At 41.4% G+C, this 23,090-nt stretch overlaps 1 protein-coding gene across 1 annotated transcript in view; it reads left to right on the top strand.

The window, feature by feature from the left end:
• LOC102163721 (zinc finger protein 415-like) overlaps window positions 1-22,478 on the top strand; it is a 28,275-nt gene extending 5,797 nt beyond the window's left edge. The window contains exons 2-3 of the mRNA XM_084961844.1: window positions 132-225; window positions 18,166-22,478. Coding sequence (XP_084817970.1) covers window positions 150-225; window positions 18,166-18,974 — 885 coding nt within the window. The 5' untranslated portion in view covers window positions 132-149 and the 3' untranslated portion in view covers window positions 18,975-22,478. The remainder of the gene's footprint in view (window positions 1-131; window positions 226-18,165) is intronic.
• The last annotated feature ends 612 nt before the right edge of the window (window positions 22,479-23,090 follow it).

Genomic DNA, 23,090 nt, shown 5'->3' with positions numbered 1-23,090 from the left:
CCTCCTGGGACCGTGGGCAGCAGAGGTCTGTTTCTTCCACATGGTGAGCTCTCCCCTGTGTGTGTGGTTGTGGCACAGGAAGGGGGTGTGTTGATCCTAAGCCTTAAACGTCATCTTTTTCAACTTTCAAGGCTCACCTCTAAAGACTCATGCTGCCTGAGGAAGAAGCCTGGAAGAGGGAGGAAGAAGAAAAAAAAAAAGAAGTCAGGAATGGCTCTCTCTCAGGTAAAGTCATATTTTCATTAGATTCTCCATCTTCTCTTTCCGAGGAAATGCCCTTCTTTGGACTCACTCATCTTGTCTGACGCTGAAGTGTCCTGCCCGATGCTGTCCGTTCCCAGTCACCTGGGGCCTCCCTCTGGGCCTGTCACCTCCACTTAGACTCCATGTCCCCATGACCCAGGGAGCTCCACCCATGGACTGGAGATGGGGTGTCAGTGCGGTTGCTCAGCAGGGATTATTTAGGGGCCCCGCCTGGATGCATACTCTGCACTCTCTAAACCAAGATTAAGGAGCTACATACAGAAGTCAGGAATTACTATGCATAATACTTGTTAAACTCTAGACATCATACCAGAAATGGCCATTTTTACTTTTTCTCTAGTTTTTAAAATTTTTTTATTTTTGATTTACAGTGTTCTGTCAATTTCTGCCATAAAGCAAAGTGACCCAGGTATAAATACATACATATATAAATACACGCATACGTTATTTTTCTCATTATCGTCCGTCATGTTCCATCACAAGTGATTGGATTTAGTTCCCTGTGCTATACAGCAGGATCTCATTTCTCTCTTTTTTTTTTTTTTTTTTTTTTGGCTTTTGTCCCTTTAGGGCCACACCCACGGCACATGGAGGTTCCCAGGCTAGGGGTCTAATCAGAGCTGTAGTCGCCAGCCTACACCACAGTCACAGCAACGCAGGATCCAAGTTGCGTCTGCGACCTACACCACAGCTCACGGCAACGCCGGATCCTTAACCCACTGAGCGAGGCCAGGGATCAAACCTGCAACCTCATGGTTCTTAGTCGGATTCATTAACCACTGAGCCACGACGGGAACTCCCAGGATCTCATTTCTTAGCCACTCCAAATGTAGTAGTTTGTGTTTACTAATCCCAGATGCCCAGTCCATCCCACTCCCTCCCCCTTGGCAACCACGACTCTGTTCTCCCTGTCCCTGAGTTTCTTTTCTGTAGACAAGTTCACTTGTGCCGTATATTAGCATCCACGTATAAATCGAAATCACGTGGTTTTTGTCTTTCTCTTTTTGGCTTACTTCACTTGGTATGAGAATCTCTTATTTTTTAAGGTTTTTATTTTTTTAAATTATAGTTGATTTACCATGTTCTGTCAAGTTCTGCTGTATAGCAGAGTGACTCAGATATATATATAATATATATATTCTCCTTTTTCTCACATTGTCCTCCATCATGTTCCATCACAAGTGACTAGATCCAGTTCTCTGTGCTATACAGCAGGATCTCATTGCTTATCCACTCCAAATGGCAAAAGTTTGCACATACTTACCCCAGACTCCCAGTCCATCCCACTCCCTCCCCCTTGGCAACCACAAGTCTGTTTTCCAAGTCCGTGAATTTGTTTCTTTCTGTGGATAGGTTCATTTGTGCTGTAATTTAGATTCCAGATATAAGTGATAGCATATGGTATTTGTCTTTCTCTTTCTGACTTACTTCACATAGTATGAGTCTCTAGTTCTATCCATGTTGCTGCAAATGGCATTATTTTGTTGTTTTTTATGGCTTAGTAGTATTCCATTGTGTATATATGTACCATATCTTCTTAATCCAGTCATCTATCAATGGACATTTAGGTTGTTTCCATGTCTTGGCTATTATGAATAGTGCTACAGTGAACATACAGGTGCATGCTTCTTTTTCATTGATGGTTTAGTCTGGATATATGCCCAGGAGTGGGATTGCTGGATCCTATGGTCATTCTATATTTAGTTTTCTAAGCAATCTTCATACTGTTTTCCATAATGGTTGTACCAGTTTACATTCCCACCAACAATGTGTGAGGGTTCCCTTTTCTCCAAACCCTTTCCAGCATTTGTTATTTGTAGACTTATTAAGGATAGCCTTTCTGACTGATGTAGGTGATACTTCATTGTACTTTTGAATTGCATTTCCCTAATAATTAGTGATTTTGAGCCTTCTGTTCATGTGCCAGTTGGCCATCCATATATCTACTTGGGAGAAACGTCTATTTAGGTCTTCTGCCCATTTTTCAATTGGGTTGTTTTTTGTTTTGCTGTTGAGTTTTATGAGTTGTTTGTGTATTTTGGAGATTAAGCTCTTGTCAGTTGCATCATTTGCAACTATTTTCTCCCATTCCATAAGTTGTCTTTTTTTTTTTTTATTGTTTCCTTCACTGTGTAAAAGCTTATGTTTGATTATGTCACATTGGTTTATTTTTGTTTTTATTTCTACTGCCTTGGGAAACTGACTTAAGAAAACATTTGTATGGTTGATGTCAGAGAATGTTCTCTTCTAGGAGTTTTATGGTGTCTTTCCTTATGTTTAAGAATTTAGGAGTTCCCCTCGTGGCTCAGTGTTTAACGAATCTGACTAGGAACCACGGGGTTGCAGGTTCAATCTCTGGCCTTGCTCAATGGGTTGAAGATCCCGTGTTGCTGTGGCATAAGCCAGTGGCTACAGCTCCAATTAGACGCCTAGCCTGGGAACTTCCATATGCCACAGGTGCAGCCCTAGAAAAGACCAAAAAAAAAAAAAAAGAATTTAAGCCGTTTTAGGTTTATTTTTGTGCATGGTTTGAGGGTTTGTTCTAGTTTTATTGATTTACCTGCAGCTGTCAGTTGTGCCCGCACCATTTGCTAAAGAGACTGTCTTTTTCCCATTTTATATTCTTGCCTCCTTTTCAAAGATTAATTGACTGTAGTTTTCTGGGTTCTCTGTTCTCTTCCATTGGTCTGTCTCTTTTGGTACCAGTACCAAAGTGCTTGATTGCTGTACAGTCTTGATTGTTGTAGCTTTGTAATATATTGTCTGAAGTCTGGGAGAGTTATGCCTCCTGCTTGGTTTATTTCCCTTAGGATTGCTTTGACTATTCTGGGTCTTTTATGGTTCCATATACATTTTTGGATTGTTCTATTTTTGTGAAAAATGTCATGGGTAATTTGATAGGGCTTGCATTGAATCTGTAGATTGCTTTGGGTAATATCACCATTTTAATAATATTAATTCTTCTAAGCCAGGAGTATGGAATATCTTTCCATTTCTTGGAATCCCCTTTAACTTCCTGATTAATGTTTTATAGTTCCCAGCATATAAGTCTTTCACCTCCTTGGTCAGGTTTATTCCTAGGTATTTAATTTTTTGGGATGTGATTTTAAAAGGGACTGTATTTTTATATTCCTTTTCTAATATTTCATTGTCAGTATACAGAAATGCAACTGATTTCTGTGTGTTAATATTGTAGCTTGCCACTTTGTTGAATTCATTGATCAGCTGACTAGTTTTTGTGTGGAGTCCTTGGGATTTTCTATATAGTATCATGTCATCTGCATAAAGTGATGATTTTACCTATTCTCTTCCATTTGTTTTTTTTTTTTTTATTTCCACAATGCATTAATTTTTTTTCTACTGTACAGCATGGTGACCCAGTTACACATACATGTATACATAATTTTTTCTCACATTATCATGCTCCATCATAAGTGACTAGACATACTTCCCAGTGCTACATAGCAGGATCTCCTTGCTTATCCATTCCAAAGGCAAAAGTCTGCATCTTTTAACTCCAAGCTCCCAGTCCATCCCACTCCCTCCCCCTCCCCCTTGGCAACCACAGGTCTATTTTCCAAGTCCATGATTTTCTTTTCTTTGGAAAGGTTCATTTGTGCTGTATATTAGATTCCAGATATAAGTGATAGCATATGGTATTTGTCTTTCTCTTTCTGACTTACTTTACCCAGTATGAGAGTCTCTCGTTCCATCCATGTTGCTGCAAATGGCACTATTTTGTTGTTTTTTATGGCTTAGTAGTATTCCATTGTGTATATATACACAATGTCTTCCTAATCCAATCATCTGTCGGTGGATACTTGGGATGTTTCTATGTCTTGTCTATTGTGAATAGCGCTGCAGTGAACATGCAGGTGCATGTGTCTTTTGTAAGGAACATTTTGTCCAGATATATACCCAAGAGTGGGGTTGCTGGGTCATATGGTAGTTCTATGCATAGATTTCTAAGGTACTTCCATACTGTTCTCCATAGTGGTTGTACCAGTTTACAATCCCACCAATAGTGCAGGAGGGTTCCCTTTTCTCCACACACCCTCCACCATTTGTTATTTGTGGACTTATTGATGATGGCCCTTCTGACTGGTGTGAGGTAGTATCTCATGATAGTTTTGATTTGCATTTCTCTAATAATCAGGGATGTTCAGCGTTTTTTCATGTGCTTGTTGGCCATCTGTATCTCTTCCTTGGAGAAATATCAATTCAAGTCTTTTGCCCATTTTTCCATTGGGTTGTTGGCTTTTTTGCTGTTGAGTTGTATAAGTTGCTTGTATATTTTAGAGATTAAGCCTTTGTCTGTTGCATCATTTGAACCTATTTTCTCCCATTCTGTAAGTTGTCTTTTTGGTTTCTTTTTGGTTTCTCTTGCTGTGCAAAAGCTTGTCAGTTTGATTAGGTTCCACTGGTTTGTTTTTGCTTTTATTTCTGTTGCTTTGGGAGACTGACCTGAGAAAACATTTGTAAGGTTGATGTCAGAGAATGTTTTGCCTATGTTCTCTTTCAGGAGTTTGATGGTGTCTTGTCTTATATATAAGTCTTTAAGCCATTTTGAATTTATTTTTGTGCATGGTGTGAGGGTGTGTTCTAGGTTCATTGCTTTGCATGCAGCTGTCTAGGTTTCCCAGCAATACTTGCTGAAATGACTGTCTTTTTCCCATCTTATGTTCTTGCCTCCTTTGTCAAAGGTTGATTGACCATGGAGTTCCGGTCATGGTGCAGCAGAAACAAATCCGACTAGGAACTGCGAGGTTGCAGGTTCGATCCCTGGCCTTGCTCAGTGGGTTAAGGATGCCATGAGCTGTGGTGTAAATCACAGACATGGCTTGGATCTGGCATTGCTGTGGCTCTGGCATAGGCTGGTGGCTACAGCTCCAATTAGACCCCTTGCCTGGGAACCTCTATATGCCGTGGGTATGGCTCTAAAAAGTCCAAAAAAAGGTTAATTGACCATAGGTGTCTGGATTTATTTCTGTGTTCTCTATTCTGTTCCATTGGTCTGTCTGTCTGTTTTGGTACCAGTACCACACTGTCTTGATGACTGCGGCTTTGTAATACTGCCTGAAGTCTGGGAGAGAGATGCCTCCTGCTTGGTTTTTGTTCTTCAGGATTGCTTTGGCAATTCTGGGTCTTTTGTGGTTCCATATAAAATTTTGGATTGTTTGTTCTAGTTCTGTGAAAAATGTCATGGGTAATTTGATAGGGATTGTATTGAATCTGTAGATAGCTTTGGGTAGTATGGCCATTTTTATAATATTAATTTTTCCAACCCAGGAGCATGGAATATCTTTCCATTTCTTTAATGTCCTTGATTAATGTTTTATAGTTCTCGGCATATAAGTCCTTTACCTCCTTGGTCAGGTGTATTCCCAGGTATTTGATTTTTGGGGGGTGCAATTTTAAAAGGTATTGTATTTTTATATTCCTCTTCTAATATTTCATTGTTAGTATAAAGAAATGTGACTGATTTGTGAATGTTAATCTTATATCCTTCTATTTTGCTGAATTTGTTGATCCGTTCAAGAAGTTTTTGGGTTGAGTCTTTAGGGTTTTCTATATATAGTATCATGTCATCTGCATACAGTGACAGTTTTACCTCTTCTCTTCCTTTTTGGATGCCTCTTACTTCTTTCGTTTGTCTGGCTGCTGTGGCTAGGACTTCCAGCACTCTGTTGAATAACAGTGGTGAGAGTGGGCATCCTCATCTTCCAGATTTTAGTGGAAAGGCTTTCAGCGTTTCTCCGTTGAGTATTATATTGGCTGAGGGTTTGTCATAAATGACTTTGATTATGTTAAGGTGTGTTCCCTCTATACCCACTTGGGTAAGAGCTTTTATCATGAATGGGTGTTGGATTTTGTCAGATGCTTTTTCCGCATCTGTTGAGATGATCATGTGGTTTTTGACTTCTATTTTGTTATTGTGGTGTATGACGTTGATTTTTCTTCTATGGTTTTTTACATCTCTGTTTCATTGATTTCCTCTCTAATCTTTATGATAACCTTCTTTCTGCTGACTTTAGGTTTTGTTTGTTCTTTTTCCAGCTCTTTTAGGTGGTGGGTTAAGGTGTCAATTGGAGATTTTTCCTCTTTTTTGAGGAAGGCCTGTATCACTGTGAACTTCCCTCTTTTGTGGCATCACATAGATTTTGAATGGTTGTGTTTTCATTATCATTTGTCTCGAGGTATTTTTTAATTTCCCTTTTGATTTCCTCATTGACCTATTTGTTTTTTAGTAGCATGTTGTTTAGTCTACATGTAGTCAATTTTTTCTCATTTCTTTTCCTGTGGTTGATTTCTAGTCTCATGCCATTGTGGCCAGAGAAAATACTTGAAATAATTTCTATACTCTTACAAGTGTTGAGGTTAGTTTTGTGCCCCAGTGTGTGGTCAGTCCTTGAGCTTGTTCCATGTGCACTTGAATAGAATGTATATTTTACTTTTTTTTTTTTTTTGGAAGTAATGTTCTAAAAATATCAATTAAATATAACTTCTGTTGTGTCATTTAGGATCTCTGTTGCCTTAATGATTTTTTTGGCCAGAGGATCTGTCCATTGATGTGAGTGGGGTGTTAAAGTCTCCTACTATTGTTGTATTTCCATCCTTTTCTCCTTTTATGTTTGTTAATGTTTGTTGTATGTGTTTAGGTGCTTCTATATTAGGGACATATGTACTTACAAGTGCAATATCCTCTTCTCGAATTGATCCCATTATTATTAAATAGTGTTCTTCTTTGTCTTTCTTTACTGCTGTTTTGTTTGTTTGTTTGTCTTTTGTCTTCTTAGGGCCTCACTTGAGGCATATGGAGGTTCCCAGGCTAGAGGTCTCATTAGAGCTACAGCTGCCAGCCACAGCCACAGCAACACCAGATCCGAGCTGTATCTGTATCCTACACCACATTTCACAGCAACGCCACATCCTCAACCCACTGAGTGAGGTCAGGGATCGAACCTGCAACCTCACAGTTCCTAGTCAGATTCGTTTCCTCTGCGCCACGACAGGAACTCCTCTTGCTGTTGTTTTAAAGTCTGTTTTGTCTCATATGAATATAGGAACTCCCGCATTCCTGTCTTTTCCTTTCACGTGAAATATCTTTTTCTGTTCCCTCACTTGGAATTTATATGTGTCCTTTGCCCTAAGGTGAGTCTCTTGTAGGCAGCCTAGTGTAGGCTCTTTTGTTTTTTATATCCAGTGTGGCAGTCTGTGTCTTTTGATGGAAGCATTCAGTCTGTTGACACTTAAGGTAATTATTGATAAGTATGTATTTATTGCCATTTTAAACCTTGTTTTCCAGTTGATTCTTTGTTTCCCCTTGGTTCCTTTCCTTTTTTGGTTGGATGATTTCCTTTCATTTTATGCTCATGTCCTCTTTTTACTTTTTGAGAATGTGTTGTTTGGTTTTGATTTGTGTTTCAAGTATGTTAACCTGCTTTAGCCTGATGGTCATACAGGCTCAAGCACATTCTTAGAAAGAGTCTAGACGTTCTTTCCTGCCCCACATTTTATGATTTCGAAGTCAGTTTTTTACGTCTTCGTGTTTGTCCTTTTGCTGTTCCTTTTGTTTATCATCGCTTTTACAATAGGTTTTCCCCCCTTTTACCTCTGTGTACTGGCTTAGTTAAGTGATTACTTTCCAATTTTGATTTCCTCCATCCTGTATCTTCTTACTTGTTTCCTATTTAGAGAGGCCTTCCAGAATGTCTTTTAGAATGGGTTTAGTACAGTTATATTTCCATTTTTGTTGAGGAATTCTTTATTTCTCCTATTTTAAATGATATTCTTGCTGTTTATAATGTTCTAGGCTGCAGATTTTTCCCTTTTAGAACAGCAGATGTATCTTGCCCACTCTCTTCTGGCCTGTGGTGTTTCTGTAGAGAAATAAGCTGATAGACTGAATGGGGGCTCCCTTATAATTAACTCTTTGTTTTTTCTCTGCTGCCTTTAGAATCCTCTCCTTGTCTTTAACTTTTACCATTTTTATTATAGTATGTCTTGGTGTGGGTCTGTTTGGGTTCCACTTGTTTGGGCCCTCTGTGCTTCCTGTATATTGATACCTGTTTCCTTTACATTTGGAAAGTTTGCAGCCATAATTTCTTCAGATAATTTTCCATACCCCTTTCTTTCCCTTCTCCTCTGGAATCCCTATCATGTGTACATTGGCCTGCTTTACCTTATCCCATAGAGCTCTGACATTGCTTTCCTGTTTCTTCCTTGGCTTTTTTGTCTGCTGTCCTGATTTGCTGATTCCATTCCTTATTCCATCTTTCAGGTCACTTATTCGTTGCTCTGCATCATTCATTCTGCTCCTCAGTGCCTTTTACTCAGCTTGTATCTCTGCAAATGCATTTCCTAATTTTTCTTGTCTCCTCCGTATATTTTCTTGTTCCTTTCTAAAGCAGTCTGCATTACTGTTTCTATCTGCTCTTAATTCATACTCGCTCTTAATTCCTTCACTAGTTTCACTGTCTCCTTTTTGAACTCAGTGTCTATTAGACCACACAGGTCTGTTTCATTGTTTGCTCCTTCAGGGGAATTCTCTTGTTCCTTTAACTGTTAATGGTTCCTGAGCTTCTTCATTTTGCTTATATTTTTCGTATTCTGTGAGTGTAGAGAAGACAACTACTGGAGTCCTGGAGGGCTATTTATATGTGAGAGGGCCTCTGGGTAGTTATGAGGGCTTACTGTTGTGTGTCGGTTTTTTTTTTTTTTTTGGCCTGAGGGCTGTTGTTGGTTTGGTTGCTTGCTGACTCTTTCCTCAGTGCGTGCAGGCTGTTATCCTCTTGATAGGAGACGTGCTGGTGTAAGGCCTGTGCTTGCTTCCAGGAATATGGAGGCAATGGACAGGGCTAGTAGTCAGTGCCTGGTTGCTATGCCCTTGACAGTGGAGAGGACCCTGAGGGAGGTGGCGCAGGCTGCTCCTGGTTGCAGGCCCCTGGGAAGTGGCAGTTACCCTCAGGCTGGTTTAGACGGCACCCAGAGCATTTGGCAGTGGCAGCAGCAGGGTGGGTGTGGGTGCGTTCCCAGGGGAGTGAGAGTAATAACACACAGTGCTCAGTTGCAGTGCCCTCCTTTCTGCCAACCCCTCAGGTGACTGGGGCCAAAGGTGGTGCCTGTTCACAGACCCCTAGTGGTGGTGGGCCATGCCCATCTCTGCAGTCCGAGATAGCCCCAGTGGTTTACCCTACCGCCTACAGCCCATGCAAGAGGTGCCACACTGCCCATTGCCTGTGCAAAAGGCGCTCCACCTCCCAAGAGCCTGCACATGGGCAGAGAAAGATACTCCTGTGGCAGTCTCGCCCCTCCTTCTCTCACGCTCCCCAACAGTGGCGCCTCCCTTGGCTGTGACATTCTGCTCCCTTGTGATGCGCTGCTCCCTAGCCCCGCAGGCTGTCTCCACACAGCCAACCCTCGTCCTCTCCCTGGAACTGACCTCCGAAGCCTGAGTCTTGGGATGCAGCTCCTGCCTGAGTGTCAGGCTGTGGTGTCAAGAGTTGGTGGTTCTACAAAATCAAATACCTCGGAATACACCTGACCAAGGAGGTAAAGGACCTATATGCTGAGAACTATAAAACCTTAATCAAAGAAATCAAAGAAGATGTAAAGAAATGGAAAGATATTCCATGTTCCTGGGTTGGGAAAATCAATATTGTAAAAATGGCCATACTACCCAAAGCAATCTACAGATTCAATGCAATCCCTATCCAATGACCCATGACATTTTTCACAGAACTAGAACAAACAATCCAAACATTTATATGGAACAACAGAAGACCCAGAATCGCCAAAGCAATCCTGAGAAACAAAAACCAAGCAGGAGGCATAACTCTCCCAAACTTCAAGAAATACTACAAAGCCACAGTCATCAAGACAGTGTGGTACTGGTACCAAAACAGACAGACAGAACAATGGAACAGAATAGAGAATCCGGAAATAAACCCTGACACCTATGGTCAATTAATCTTTGACAAGGGAGGCAAGAACATCAAATGGGAAAAGGAAAGTCTATTCAGCAAGCATTGCTGGGAAACCTGGACAGCAACATGCAAAGCAATGAAACTAGAACACACCCTCACACCATGCACAAAAATAAACTCCAAATGGCTGAAAGACTTAAATATACGACAGGACACCATCAAACTCCTAGAAGAAAACATAGGCAAAACACTCTCTGACATCAACCTCATGAATATTTTCTCAGGTCAGTCTCCCAAAGCAATAGAAATTAGAGCAAAAATAAACCCATGGGACCTCATCAAACTGAAAAGCTTTTGCACAGCAAAGGAAACCCAAAAGAAACCAAAAAGACAACTTACAGAATGGGAGAAAATAGTTTCACATGATGCAACTGACAAGGGCTTAATCTCTAGAATATATAAGCAACTTATACAACTCAACAGCAAAAAAACCAATCAATCAATGGAAAAATGGGCAAAAGACCTGAATAGACATTTCTCCAAAGAAGATACACAGATGGCCAGCAAACACATGAAAAAATGCTCAACATCGCTGATTATAAGAGAAATGCAAATCAAAACTACCATGAGATACCACCTCACACCAGTCAGAATGGCCATCATTAAGAAGTCCACAAATAACAAGTGCTGGAGGGGCTGTGGGGAAAAGGGAACCCTCCTGCACTGTTGGTGGGAATGTAAACTGGTACAGCCACTATGGAGAACAGTTTGGAGATACCTTAGAAATCTATACATAGAACTTCCATATGACCCTGCAATCCCACTCTTGGGCATCTATCCGGACAAAGCTCTACTTAAAAGAGACACATGCACCCGCATGTTCATTGCAGCACTATTCACAATAGCCAGGACATGGAAACAATCCAAATGTCCATCGACAGATGATTGGATTCGGAAGATGTGGTGTATATATACACAATGGAATACTACTCAGCCATAAAAAAGGATGACATCATGCCATTTGCAGCAACATGGATGGAACTAGAGAATCTCATCCTGAGTGAAATGAGCCAGAAAGACAAAGACAGATACCATATGATATCACTTATAACTGGAATCTAATATCCAGCACAAATGAACATCTCCTCAGAAGAGAAAATCATGGACTTGGAGAAGAGACTTGTGGTTGCCTGATGGGAGGGGGAGGGAGTGGGAGGGATCGGGAGCTTGGGCTTATCAGACACAACCTAGAATAGATTTACAAGGAGATCCCGCTGAATAGCATTGAGAACTATGTCTAGATACTCATGTTGCAACAGAAGAAATGGTGGGGGAAAAACTGTAATTGTAATGTATAAATGTAAGGATAACCTGACCCCCTTGCTGTACAGTGGGAAAAAAAAAAAAAAAAAGTTGGTGGTTCTGATGGTCTGTGGGGCTCTCTCTCTGCTTTGCCCTCCTCAGTCCTGCTGCTGTGCTTTGCTCTGAGGCTTGGAGGTCCCTCCATTTCAGCTGATCTCCCCTTCAGTTGGGTGGCCTCCCAGGGTGTCAATGCCTTTCCTCTTTCACAGCTCTCTCTCTCAGGAGTGCTGGTCTTGTCCTGATGCCTTTCATTTCTCTTCTCTCTCTCTTTTCTCTTTTGTTTTCCCCAGTTATTTGGAGGGTTTCTTGCCCCCTTTGGAGCCTAAAGTTCTTTTGGCAGCGTTCAGTAGATGTTCTGCATGAATCCTTCCACATGTAGATGGGTTTTTTGGATGTGTTTTTGGGAGAAGGGGAGCACCGCATCTTACTCCTCTGCCGTCTTGATCCCGTCTCCAGCAGTTTTTTTTTTTCCTAAGGCGGTTGAAGCTAAATGAGTGAGTCACTGACTTTAAATCTTAGTGATTGGGTATGAGATGGAAAATTCAGAAACAGACCTCAGTGACAGAGGGTGTTTTAGTCCTTTATTGAATTTATTCTATGAAATCAATCTTAGTTTCTGACAGTTGGAAATTATTTGTCAGTTCCATCACCTCTATTTCTGAGAGGCTATTTTTTCACTCTGTTGATTTATCCTCTGATACAAAGAAGTTTTTATCTTTGATGTAGATCAGGTTCCAGCTTCGCTCTTTTGCTAGTAGATAGCTAGTTTCTCTGCACCATTTCTTCTTGAGACTGTCCTTTCCCCTTCTTGTAGTCTTGGCAGTCCTTGTCAGGGTTTTATTTATATCCAAGGATTATTTCTGATACTTTCATCTGTTCCATTGGTTTATAAATCTGTGTTTATGCCACTGCCACATCATCTCGATTACTTTGTAAAAATGTTTTCCGAAATCTAAAAATGTTGGCCTTCATCTATTTTTTCAAGACTTTTTTGCGTCCCTTGAGATTTCCTATGAATTTTAGCATCATTTTTCTCTCTTACTGCAAAAATTACCATTGAAATTTTAATGGGGATTCCTTTGCATTGGTAGAACACTTGGGGTGATATGGTCATTTTAAGACTCAGAAATCTTCCAGTCCATGATTTGTATCTGTTTATACTTCCTTTAGAACATTTAATAGTTTTTTGGAGTTCCCATCATGGCAGAGCAGAAACAAATCCAACTGGGAACCATGAGGTTGCAGGTTCAATCCCTGGCCTTGCTTGGTAGGTTAAGGATCCGGTGTTGCCGTGAGCTGTGGTGTAGATCGTAGACACAGCTCAGATCTGGTATGGCTGTGGCTGTGGTGTAGGCTGGCAGCTGTATCTCCAATTAGACCCCAAGCCTGGGAACCACCTCCATATGCCTTAGGTGTGACCTTAAGAGGACAAAAGACCAAAAAAAAAAAAAAAAAAAAAAGAACATTTAATAGTTTTCAATATACAAGTCTTTCATCTCCTTGGCTAATATTTTCCTAATCATTCTATGTCTTTTGATGCTATAGTAAATAGGATTATTCTCTGATTTTTTTGGGGGGGGGGCCTCACCCACAGTTCGTGGGCCAGGGAGCAAACCTGTACCACAGCAGTGACTACGCCTGATCCTTAATCTGCTGCACCACAAGAGAACCCCTCTAATTTTTGCAGTGTTCCTTGTGTGTAGAAATACCACTGATTTTTGCATGGCTTTATGCTGCAACTTTTCTGAAGTTGTTTCTTTGAATTAGTTGTTTTATCATGGAATGTTTTTGTGTGTACAAATAAGACCTTTTCAGTTACCAAAAAAGATAACTCAGGAGTCCCCTGGTGGCTTAGTGGTTAAGGATCCAGCATTGTCACTGCTGTGGCCAGCGTTTGATCCTTGGCCCAGGAACTTCCATACGCCACAGGTGTGTGTGTGGTGGTGGTGGTGGTGGTGGTGGTGGTGGTGGTGGTGGGGAGGATAGTTTGTGTGTTTGCTGTGCTGTTTCTTAGCTTCTTGACTAGTTTCTCAGAGCGTCTCTGACAGTTTTCTCCTCTGGAGTATTAGAGCCCGTCTTCTCTGATGAGCTATGATGTCGATAAGTAGTTGTTATCTATAGAAAGTGTTTAGAGTAGTGCTTAGTATATAGGAAGTATTTGAACACCTTAGTCGTTGCTAAGTCTTTGGTATCATCATCATTTAAGTTTTTCACTTAAAAAAAAAAAAGTCTGCTGCAGGAACTTTGTCATCTCTGAGGATGCCAATCATACTGTTAGTCATATAGATTTGGAACATCACTCAAGCGTTTAGCGTAATATCTAACACTTCTGCACAGCATTGTTGAATTTTATTTGCATGTATTTCATGTGTCGTCTCACTATCAAAAATCCCATATGGACTGGAGGATATCACAATTTTATGAACTAGCAAGAGGAATTAAAATTAGAGGCCCATAATTTGCTCCAAATACCTTTACATGCATCTTTCACAGTACATCCTGATTGGTCCTTTTCCCTCTCTCCTCTTCTCATTTTGTGTGACAATAAGAACTGTCCTCAGGGCCCCTTGGTGAAATGGTTTTCCTTTCAGGGACCATTGACCTTGGAGGACGTGGCCATCAAGTTCTCTCGGGAGGAGTAGGCCTGCCTGGACCCTGCCCAGAGGGCCTTGTACAGGGACGTGATGCTGGAGACCTCCAGGAGCCTGCTCTCCCTGGGGGAGCATCACTTCCCTCCAGAAGTTGGGATCTGCCTTTGGGTATCTTTGCATTTTCCCCTGTGTGCCTCGTGGGAGTCCCTGCTTTGCTTGACTCAGACACAGAAAGCTTCATGGTGCTGCACTAGGAGTTTAAACCTACTTTTCCAGAGTTCCCATGGTGGCACAATGGTAAGGAACCCTGCTGGTATCCATGAGGACATGGGTTTGATCCCTGGCCCTGCTCAGTGGGTTGGGGAATCGGCTTGCCATGAGCTGTGGTGTAGGTTTGAGTTAAGAGTTCTAGGCAGTGAGCTATATTTTTGCATATTATACTGTTTTCTGTTCGGGAGGAAGCAGTGCATGAATTTTTCAGTTATTTTTCTAGACTTATTTGTAATGTCCTCCAGCCTTAGCTGAACAAAGAACTAGGATTCTGGAACAACCGCTAGAAATAAAGAGTCTTCTTACATGGAAGAATTTGTTTCTTAGCTGAATATTTTACCCACTTTGTAGCAAGAGAAAGAGCCCTGTGCTGTGGGGAAGGATGTGCCTGCCTTTGGGAACCTATCAGCATGTGAACACAGGTCAGGGTCTCAGAAGTCTAGAGGGGAGTTCCTGCCATGGCACAGCAGGTTAAGGGTCTGGTTTTGCTACAGCCGTGGTATAAGTTGTAGCTGAAGCTCGGATCAGATACCTGGCCCAGGAACTTTCACAGGCCACAGGTGCAGCCAAAAAATAAAAAAATAAAATAATAAAATAAATAAATAAGGGAAACCTCATTATTAGTAATGTTTGATTAACTCTCCTCTCATTGGAGAGTTCCATGGGAATAGCAAAGATAATTTATTACTGTGAACTCTCAGAGGAAATTTTTTTTCTCTTTAGCTTAGCACTCTCTCCTTCAACATGTAAAGTGTATTCCGCAACCAGAGACTAAAAATTTCTTCCAGGTAATCCAATATTTGGGCGTAGAACTGTCTTAGTATTTTCTTCTCGTTTTTGTGATTTCTCTTGCATCAGTTTCAATTTATTTTAATGTCCCCTCTTTCATTTCTGATTTAAATTTGGGTCTTAGCTCCTCGTTATTTAACGTAGAGAAAGCGTTTGTGCATTTTCTTATCAAAGAATGAACTCATAGTGTTGTGACTTTCTGTAGTTTTCTGAATTCCATGTATCTCTAATTCTTTTGCTTATCTTCCGATACCTTAGTTATATGTTCTTTTAAGATCTTTCCCTTTCTTTTTTTTTTTTTTTTTAGCTTTTTGGAACACATTATATAAGTACCTCTTTTATGTGTTTAAAGTGTTGGGTGTGCTGATTTGATGTGTGTTTGTATTGCAAGATGATTACCTCAGTGGGTTTCTTGTTTTTGGCCATACTCACAACATGTGGAAGTTCCCAGGGCAGGCATTGAACCAGAGCCACAGCTGTGCCAACACTGGATCATTCATCCGCTTAGCCATCAGGGAACTCCACAGGAGCTTTCTTCACTCTTTCAGCCACACAGTTACTGTATTTCTTTGTGTGCTAAGAACAGTAAGGGTTTGCTGTCTTAACAACTTTCGATTAAAGACTACATTGTTGATAACTCTAATCACCATAGCCCACGAGAGATTTGTAGAAGTCCTTCCCCTTAGAACTGGAAATGGAGTCTTTTGTCCATATCCTCCCCATTTGACCAATCCCCAACCCCTGCTCTGTTTCTAATTCACTCTTTTAAAAAAATATTTCAAATTATTTATTCCACGGATAAGTGAGATCATTCAGCATTAGTCTTTCTGTCTGACCGAGCAGTAGTCACAGTGTCCAGCCTGACAGTGTACACAACCCGATGTCCTCCTTTTGCCTGGCTAAATAATATTGCATTGTGCACATTTACCAGATTCTTTTTGCCCATTTGTCTGTGGAAACTTAGGTCGTTTATAAGCTGTGGCTATTGTAATTACTGCTGTGACAAACCTGAAAGTGCAGGTACCTTTTTAGGACAATGATTTGGAAGAATGAAATTGTTGCGTACCTACATCTCTATGTTTTAATACATTTTGAGGAACCTTAAACTGTTTTCCATAGTGGCTGTATCAGTTCCCATAATCCAGATCCATTTCATGTATTCCTCCATTTTCAGCATCACTTGTCATCTCTTGTCTTTTTGATGGCAGCCCTTCTTGGCAATATTTCATTGTGGTTTGTTTGTTTCTCTGTTTTTGGCTTCGCGCAAAAAAGTTCCTGGGCCAGAGATTGAACCTGTGTCACAGCAGCGACTTGAGCAGAGCTCCTTGTGGTTTGATTTGCATTTCCTCCTGAGTGGACCTCTGGGAAATGGGAGACTTGCTCCAGTTCAGTCTCTATGCAATATAAGGAAGAGCCTGGGAGTCCAAGGCCAGCAAGTTGTCATGAACTTTCCTTCACTTTTTTGCTTAGTATTTAAGGCATAGGCAGTTGCTTGGATGTGACAGCTCCTTTTCTGCTTTGTAGAGTTTTTCCAAGGTCTTTTGTATTTGTGTGTTGTTTTTATCTTTGGTTCCTTGAGGAGTAATAAGTGCCTGTGGTTTACTGTTCTGGTGTCCTGGTGACATCATTCACTGTCTTTTTTTCTTTCTTGCAGAGCTTGTGTTAAGAAATGCAATGTGAGTTCCCACTTGTAGCTCAGTGGAAACAGACCCAGCTAGAATCCATGAGGATGTGGGTTCGATCCCTGGCTCTGCTTAGTGGGTTAAAGATCCGGCATTGCTGTGGCTGTGGTGTAGGCTGGCAGCTGTAGCTATGGTTTTATTCAGCCCCTAGCCTAGGAACTGCTATATGCTGCACCTGAGGCCCTAAAAAAAAGAAAAGGAAAATAAATGTAATGATATGATTTCCAGTAACTAGAGAGGCCAGCTAACTACAACTAGGAACCATGAGGATGTGTGTTTGATCCCTCGTCTCCTTCAGTGGGTTAAGGATCTGGCATTGTTGTGAGCTATGGTGTTGTTCAAAGATGTGGCTCGGATCCTGACTTGCTGTGGTGTAGGCCAGCAGCTGTAGCTCCGATTGGACCCATAGCCTGGGGACCTCCATGTGCCAAGGGTGCAGCCCTAAAAAGCAAAAAACAAAACAAAACAAAACAAAACAAAAGTTTTGTCAAATTGTTCACTTTCTCTGTGTTGTGTTTCCCATTTCTTATCTGCCACTCATTTAGGTTATTTATTTGATATGCTGGTTTTAGATTATCTACTTTTATTGTTTTTTATTTTTTATTTTTTTTGTCTTTTTGGCTTTTCTAGGGCCACTTCCCAGGGCATATGGAGGTTCCCAGGCTAGGAGTCGAATCAGAGCTGTAGATGCTAGCCTGTGCCAGAGCCACAGCAACTCAGGATCCAAGCCGAGTCTGCGACCTACACCACAGCTCATGGCAACGCCAGATCCTTAACCCACTGAGCAAGGCCAGGGATTGAACCCACAACCTCATGGTTCCTAGTCAGATTCGTTAACCACTGTGCCACGATGGTGACTCTGATTATTTACTTTTATAATGTACTATCTGTTTTTTAGTACTTATTTATTGATAATAGGTGTGTAGAATTCATGTATAATATCCTATTCTTCTCTCCTCAGTTATGAGATGGCAGTGTGCCTCCAGTTCACTGGTCTGTGCTTTTGGCTCATGGTGGAAAAATAGACTTTTTTGGGATAGCTCTTGTTTAATGTCAGTGCTTTTGTCACAGGTCGTTTGTAACTAGGGTGCCCTCCCATTATTAGAACTCCCTCTGATCACTTCCTCTTTGCTATCATGTTCCTAAAAATTTTAAGATCATAGGCAGTTTCATAACTCTGGTAGAAGTACTAGTTTTAGTGTAATATCTTGTATTTTAACATGGAATATTTATTTATGAATTATAATGAATAGGATACTCATAGTCTTTTATGTCTTGTAGATATCTCTCATGTACATGTGATCAAAAAATTACAACTAGAAGCAAACACTGGTAGAGGAGAAGTATTCCACACATTGATGTTGGGAAGATATGAAAGGAATGAAATGAAACATTTTTATCTCAGGTTAATCCAGGAAAATATATATGAATTTGATCCTCAGCAGAGAGATGCAGTAAGAAATTACAAAGGAATGCCCATAACCCATAACAAATATTTCACTCATATGAGAGATCAACATGGTAGAAGTGTTACAGGAATCCAGTCTGCTGAAAATAGGTGTGCCTTAAGCTTACAGGACAACCCGCATATTTCTAAAAGTGAAGAGAAAATTGAGGAAATTCATCAAGCCGAGAAGAGTATCAGCAGTAGTGGCTCATTTCTACAACTTCAAGAAATTTCTTCTAGTGTCCAAACCAACGTTTTGAATCTATATGGGGATGATTTTATGCATCATTCAGTACTGACACAAGACCAGAGGGCATCCAGGGAAAGACCTTACCAATGTAATGAGGGTGACAAAACCTTTCTTCAGGGAACATACTCGAAAAGACATCAGAGCAACAGTACAGGAGAGAAATTGCATAAATGTGATATATGTGAAAGAGTCTTTTCTCGGAATTCATACCTTGCAGTTCATCAGAGTATTCATAATGGAAAGAAACCTTACCAATGTAATGAATGTGGCAGGGTCTTTAGTCAAAGAACAAAACTTGCAAGGCATCAGAGAACTCACATTGGAGAAGAACCTTACAAATGTAAAGAGTGTGGGAAATCCTTTCATTCTGGCTCCCACCTTGCAGAACATTAGAGAACCCATACAGGAGCAAAACCACATCCATGTCATGTCTGTGGGAAATTCTTTTGTCGTCGTTACCACCTTTCTGTTCATCAGAGAATTCATGCCAGAGAGAAACCTTACAAATGTTCTGCGTGTGGCAAAACCTTTGGTCATGGCTCACTTCTCAGGCGGCATCAGATAAGCTCTACAGGAAAGATACATGAGTGTGACGTATGTGGCAAGGTCTCTAGTCAAAAGACAACCCTTGAAAACAGAGAATTCACACTGGAGAGACTCCTTATAAATGTCATGTGTGCGGCAAGGTCTTTGGTTATAATTCAGAGCTTGAGCGACATCAGAGAATTCCCACTGGAGGGAAACCTTACCCATGCAGTGAGTGTGGCAAGCGCTTTAATCAGGAAACAACACTTTTAACTCATCAGAGAAGTCATACTAGAGAGAAGCCTTACACATGTCCTGACTGTGGCAAGGACTTTAGTCATAAGACAACCCTCTTAACTTGTCAGAGAATTCATACTGGAGAGAAGCCTTACAAACGTAATGAGGGTCACAAGGTCTTCAGTCGTGGTTCAAGCCTTTCAAGACATCATAGAATTCATGCTGGAGGGAAACCTTACGAATGTCGTGAGTGTGACAAGGTCTTTAGTCGAAAGGCAACTCTTGCAAGTCACCAGAAAACTCACCATGGAGAGAAACCTTTCAAAAAGGATGTGTGTTGAACATGGAAAAGCCTTGAACTGACATGGACGATCACTGCACATCAAGTAGTAAGTACAGAGGGAAAACCACAGTAATGTGGTCTCTGTGAGGAAGTCTTCCTTCAAAATCGACAGTTTAAATTCCGGGGAGATCCATAGCGGGAGAAACCATGCAAAGGTCGTGAGGATGGTAAAGCCTCACTTAGCCTCAGGTAATCCCTACTGGACAGAAACTGTAGAAATGTAGTGAATGTCTCCAAGAATTGAGTCAAACTTCGTACCTTCAGGTCGACTAGTGACTTCGTGCTGGAGAGAAACCCAACAAACGTGTAATGAGTGTGGAAAATCCTTCCGTGTCGACTAGGGTTAACTTACTGTCAGGTGATCCGTGTTTCTGAGGGACTTTATGCAGCAGAGCTATCAACACATGTCCCCATCTTAGCCTCATTGGTGAAGTCATACTGGAGAGAAATGAAGGACATGTATTCACTATGATGAGGCCTTTAGACAAGGAATTAGTTCACCAAGTAATCTATTCTGGAGATGACCACGTAAATGCCATGGATGGGAAAAGCCTTTACCCCTCACCACTCATGAGATGATCCGTGTTGCTGAGTGTGGCAAAGCCTTTGGGTTGTGTCTTAAACTGAGTGTTCACCCACTACGTCATCTTTAAAATGGAATAATTATGGGAACGTTGCAAATTAGTGCTCACTCGTCACTAGGTACCACAGTCTTTATCCTGTAGAGAAACCACATGGAAGCAATGGCTTCGGAGGGATTTCGCCCCAAGATTACAGGTTGGAGAACATGCTGGAACAATACTGTATCATGCAATGGATGTGGCAAGAGCTTTACCTTCAGTTCAAGGACTGGGAGAAAGCAGGAAGTCCCTGTTGAAGAAGAGCCGTGGAAATGTACGGCAGAGACTTTATCCAGGCCTCCCAGAGCCCCGGACTTCAGAATAGACATTTTTGAGAGAAACCACACAAAGCAATAAGTGTGGTAAGACTTGTTCCTCTGGAACATTGAAGATTTATGTTGGAGAACAAGCTTTCAAACGTAATGGATGGTAGGCTTGTTCCCATGGAACATTGAAAATTTATGTTGGAGAACAAGCTTTCAAACGTAATGAATGGTGTAAAAGTTTGCATCAGATGCCCACACCGCGGTCTAACGAGATAATTCATATGGGTCAGTGTATCCACACGCCGAATATGGAAACACTTTGAAGAAACTGTGTGTCCTCAGGGGTCCCCACAGAACTTGTATTTCTCAGCATCTTCACAAATGACGTCCATTTGGCGATTTTTTTTTTTTTTTGAGCAATCCTTAGATCACACATCAAAGAATGCATATTAGGAGTAAATAAATCCAAGGTAACACATACCGCAGATTCATTACAAGGCACAACGTGTTACACATTAGGACGTGGTGTGTATATGTGCGGAAACGGGACGTGTTTGGAAATGGCCCGTTCTCTTCACCGTGTGAGTATTCAGTTATTTTCTGTTTTTTGCTTTTTAGGGCCACACTCATGGCACAGGCAAGGTCCCAGGCTAGGGGTCGAATCAGAGCTGCGGCTGCCAGCCTACCCCACAGCCACAGCTATGCGGGATCCTTAACCCACTGAGCGAGGCCAGGGATCGAACCCGCCGCAACCTTATGGATCCCAGTTAGGTTCATTATCTGCTGAGCCATGAAGGGAACTCCTGAATTTTCTTGGAAAAGGTACATTTTTCTGTCTTTCACCATGCAGTTTGAAGTCTCTTGATCGTATGCCTTCATTACAGGCCTTTGGTGATGGTCTCTGGGAAGGAGTCAGTGAAATGGGTGGGTGCATTCACATCCACGTTCCCTGGGAAAACAGGGACCCTGAATTGTCAAATATGATGGTGTGTGGCTGAGTGCATCAGGAGGGGTAAAGAGTGATGGGAAACTGGGACATGATTCATCAAACTCGTTATGTTCAGGGGTTCAGGGTGCCCTTCCAGAGGTAGGTCACACTGGGTTATAGGACAGACTGCTTTACCACCTGACCTTAAACAGAGTTGGCAGGACGTTAAGGGGCCGGGCTTGTCATGGGAGGAGCATGAAAAGTTACTAGGGCCTGAGTTTTCAGCAGAAATGATGCAGGGCGGAAGTTGGTCACGGTCCTCATTGGTTGGCAGTAGCAGGTGTATAGATGTGTGTTTAAAGGAAAATGAGTCTTTTGGTTTGTATTTTTGTTTTCGGCTATGCCTGAGACCCGTGGAAGTTCTAGGGCCCAGGGTCACACCCAAGGCACAGGTGTGACCCTGCTGGATCCTCAACCCACTACCACTTCAGGGAATGCCCAGAAAATTAGTCGTATTCTTGGAAATCGAAGAGAGAGTAGTTATCTAGAGGAACATTGAAAATAATCCAAATAGTATGTGTAGTCACATTTAACTGCTGCCATTTCTTTGTGCTGCCATTTTTTATCAAGAATGTACTCTTCTGTTTTAATAATACAGTATAGTCGCTTTTGTCATAACCCTGGGTGACGCCTCTCAACACTCTTTTAACCCCATCTTGGTGTTTCACAGCCAAGGATTTTCTTCATGCTAATGATTTATTACAATTCTTTCCCTATAGCATACAAACCTTCCATTGTACAATGTAGTTGTTTAAAATGCTTGTAAAAGTTAATATATGGATATGTTTATGAGGTATAACTAAGGAACTTACTAGAAGAGCAATTAGCCAAAGGCTTTTAAATTTTCAATTTCAAATTATGATGTTAAGCCGTAAGTCACATTAGTTTTCTACTGTAATAAAAAAATTTTTTACGCAATTTTCCTATAGTGTTTTTTCCTTCCACACAGTTTTCTTCTTTATGCCAAAAGATATATAAATCAGTGTGTTGTTTTGGGTTTCCTGGGACATGAACACTCAAATAAGTCAGAGATGTCCAAAGCAGATGTTGTGTAAACAGAAAGAGTTCTTAGAGCTCCCATCGTGGCACAGCGGAAACGAATCCGAGGAGGAACCATGAGGTTGTGGGTTCGATCCCTGGCCTCGCTCAGTGGGTTACGGATCTGGTGTTGCCGGGAGCTGTGGTGTAGGTGGCAGATTCGGCTCAGATCCCGCATTGCTGTGGCTGTGGTGTCGGCCAGCAGCTGTAGCTCTGATTGGACCCCCAGCCTGGGAACCTCCATATGCTGCGGGTGCAGCTCTAAAAAGCAAAAAAAAAAAAAATTCTTTTATGGCTGTAATTCATTTGGGGATGGCAGAATGGTAAACTCAAACCTTTGAATGCTCACGTTGACTTTGTTCAGCTGCTTCAGAGTCCAGTATGGAGTCTAGCAAGCATGTATTGTGAATGAATTTCTAACGATGAATGAGATAGAAACATCTCGTGATTCCCACTGCAGTTTGTGAGGAGGTAAACTCGATTGCCACATAT

Source organism: Sus scrofa, chromosome 6, assembly GCF_054392235.1.
Source record: "Sus scrofa isolate SSC_HxYL_T2T_F1_AM1 chromosome 6, Sscrofa_HxYL_maternal_Yorkshire_Landrace_v2.0, whole genome shotgun sequence".
NCBI lineage: Eukaryota > Metazoa > Chordata > Mammalia > Artiodactyla > Suidae > Sus > Sus scrofa.
Note: the sequence above shows the minus strand (reverse complement) of the source record. Positions and strands in the feature narration are given on the sequence as shown.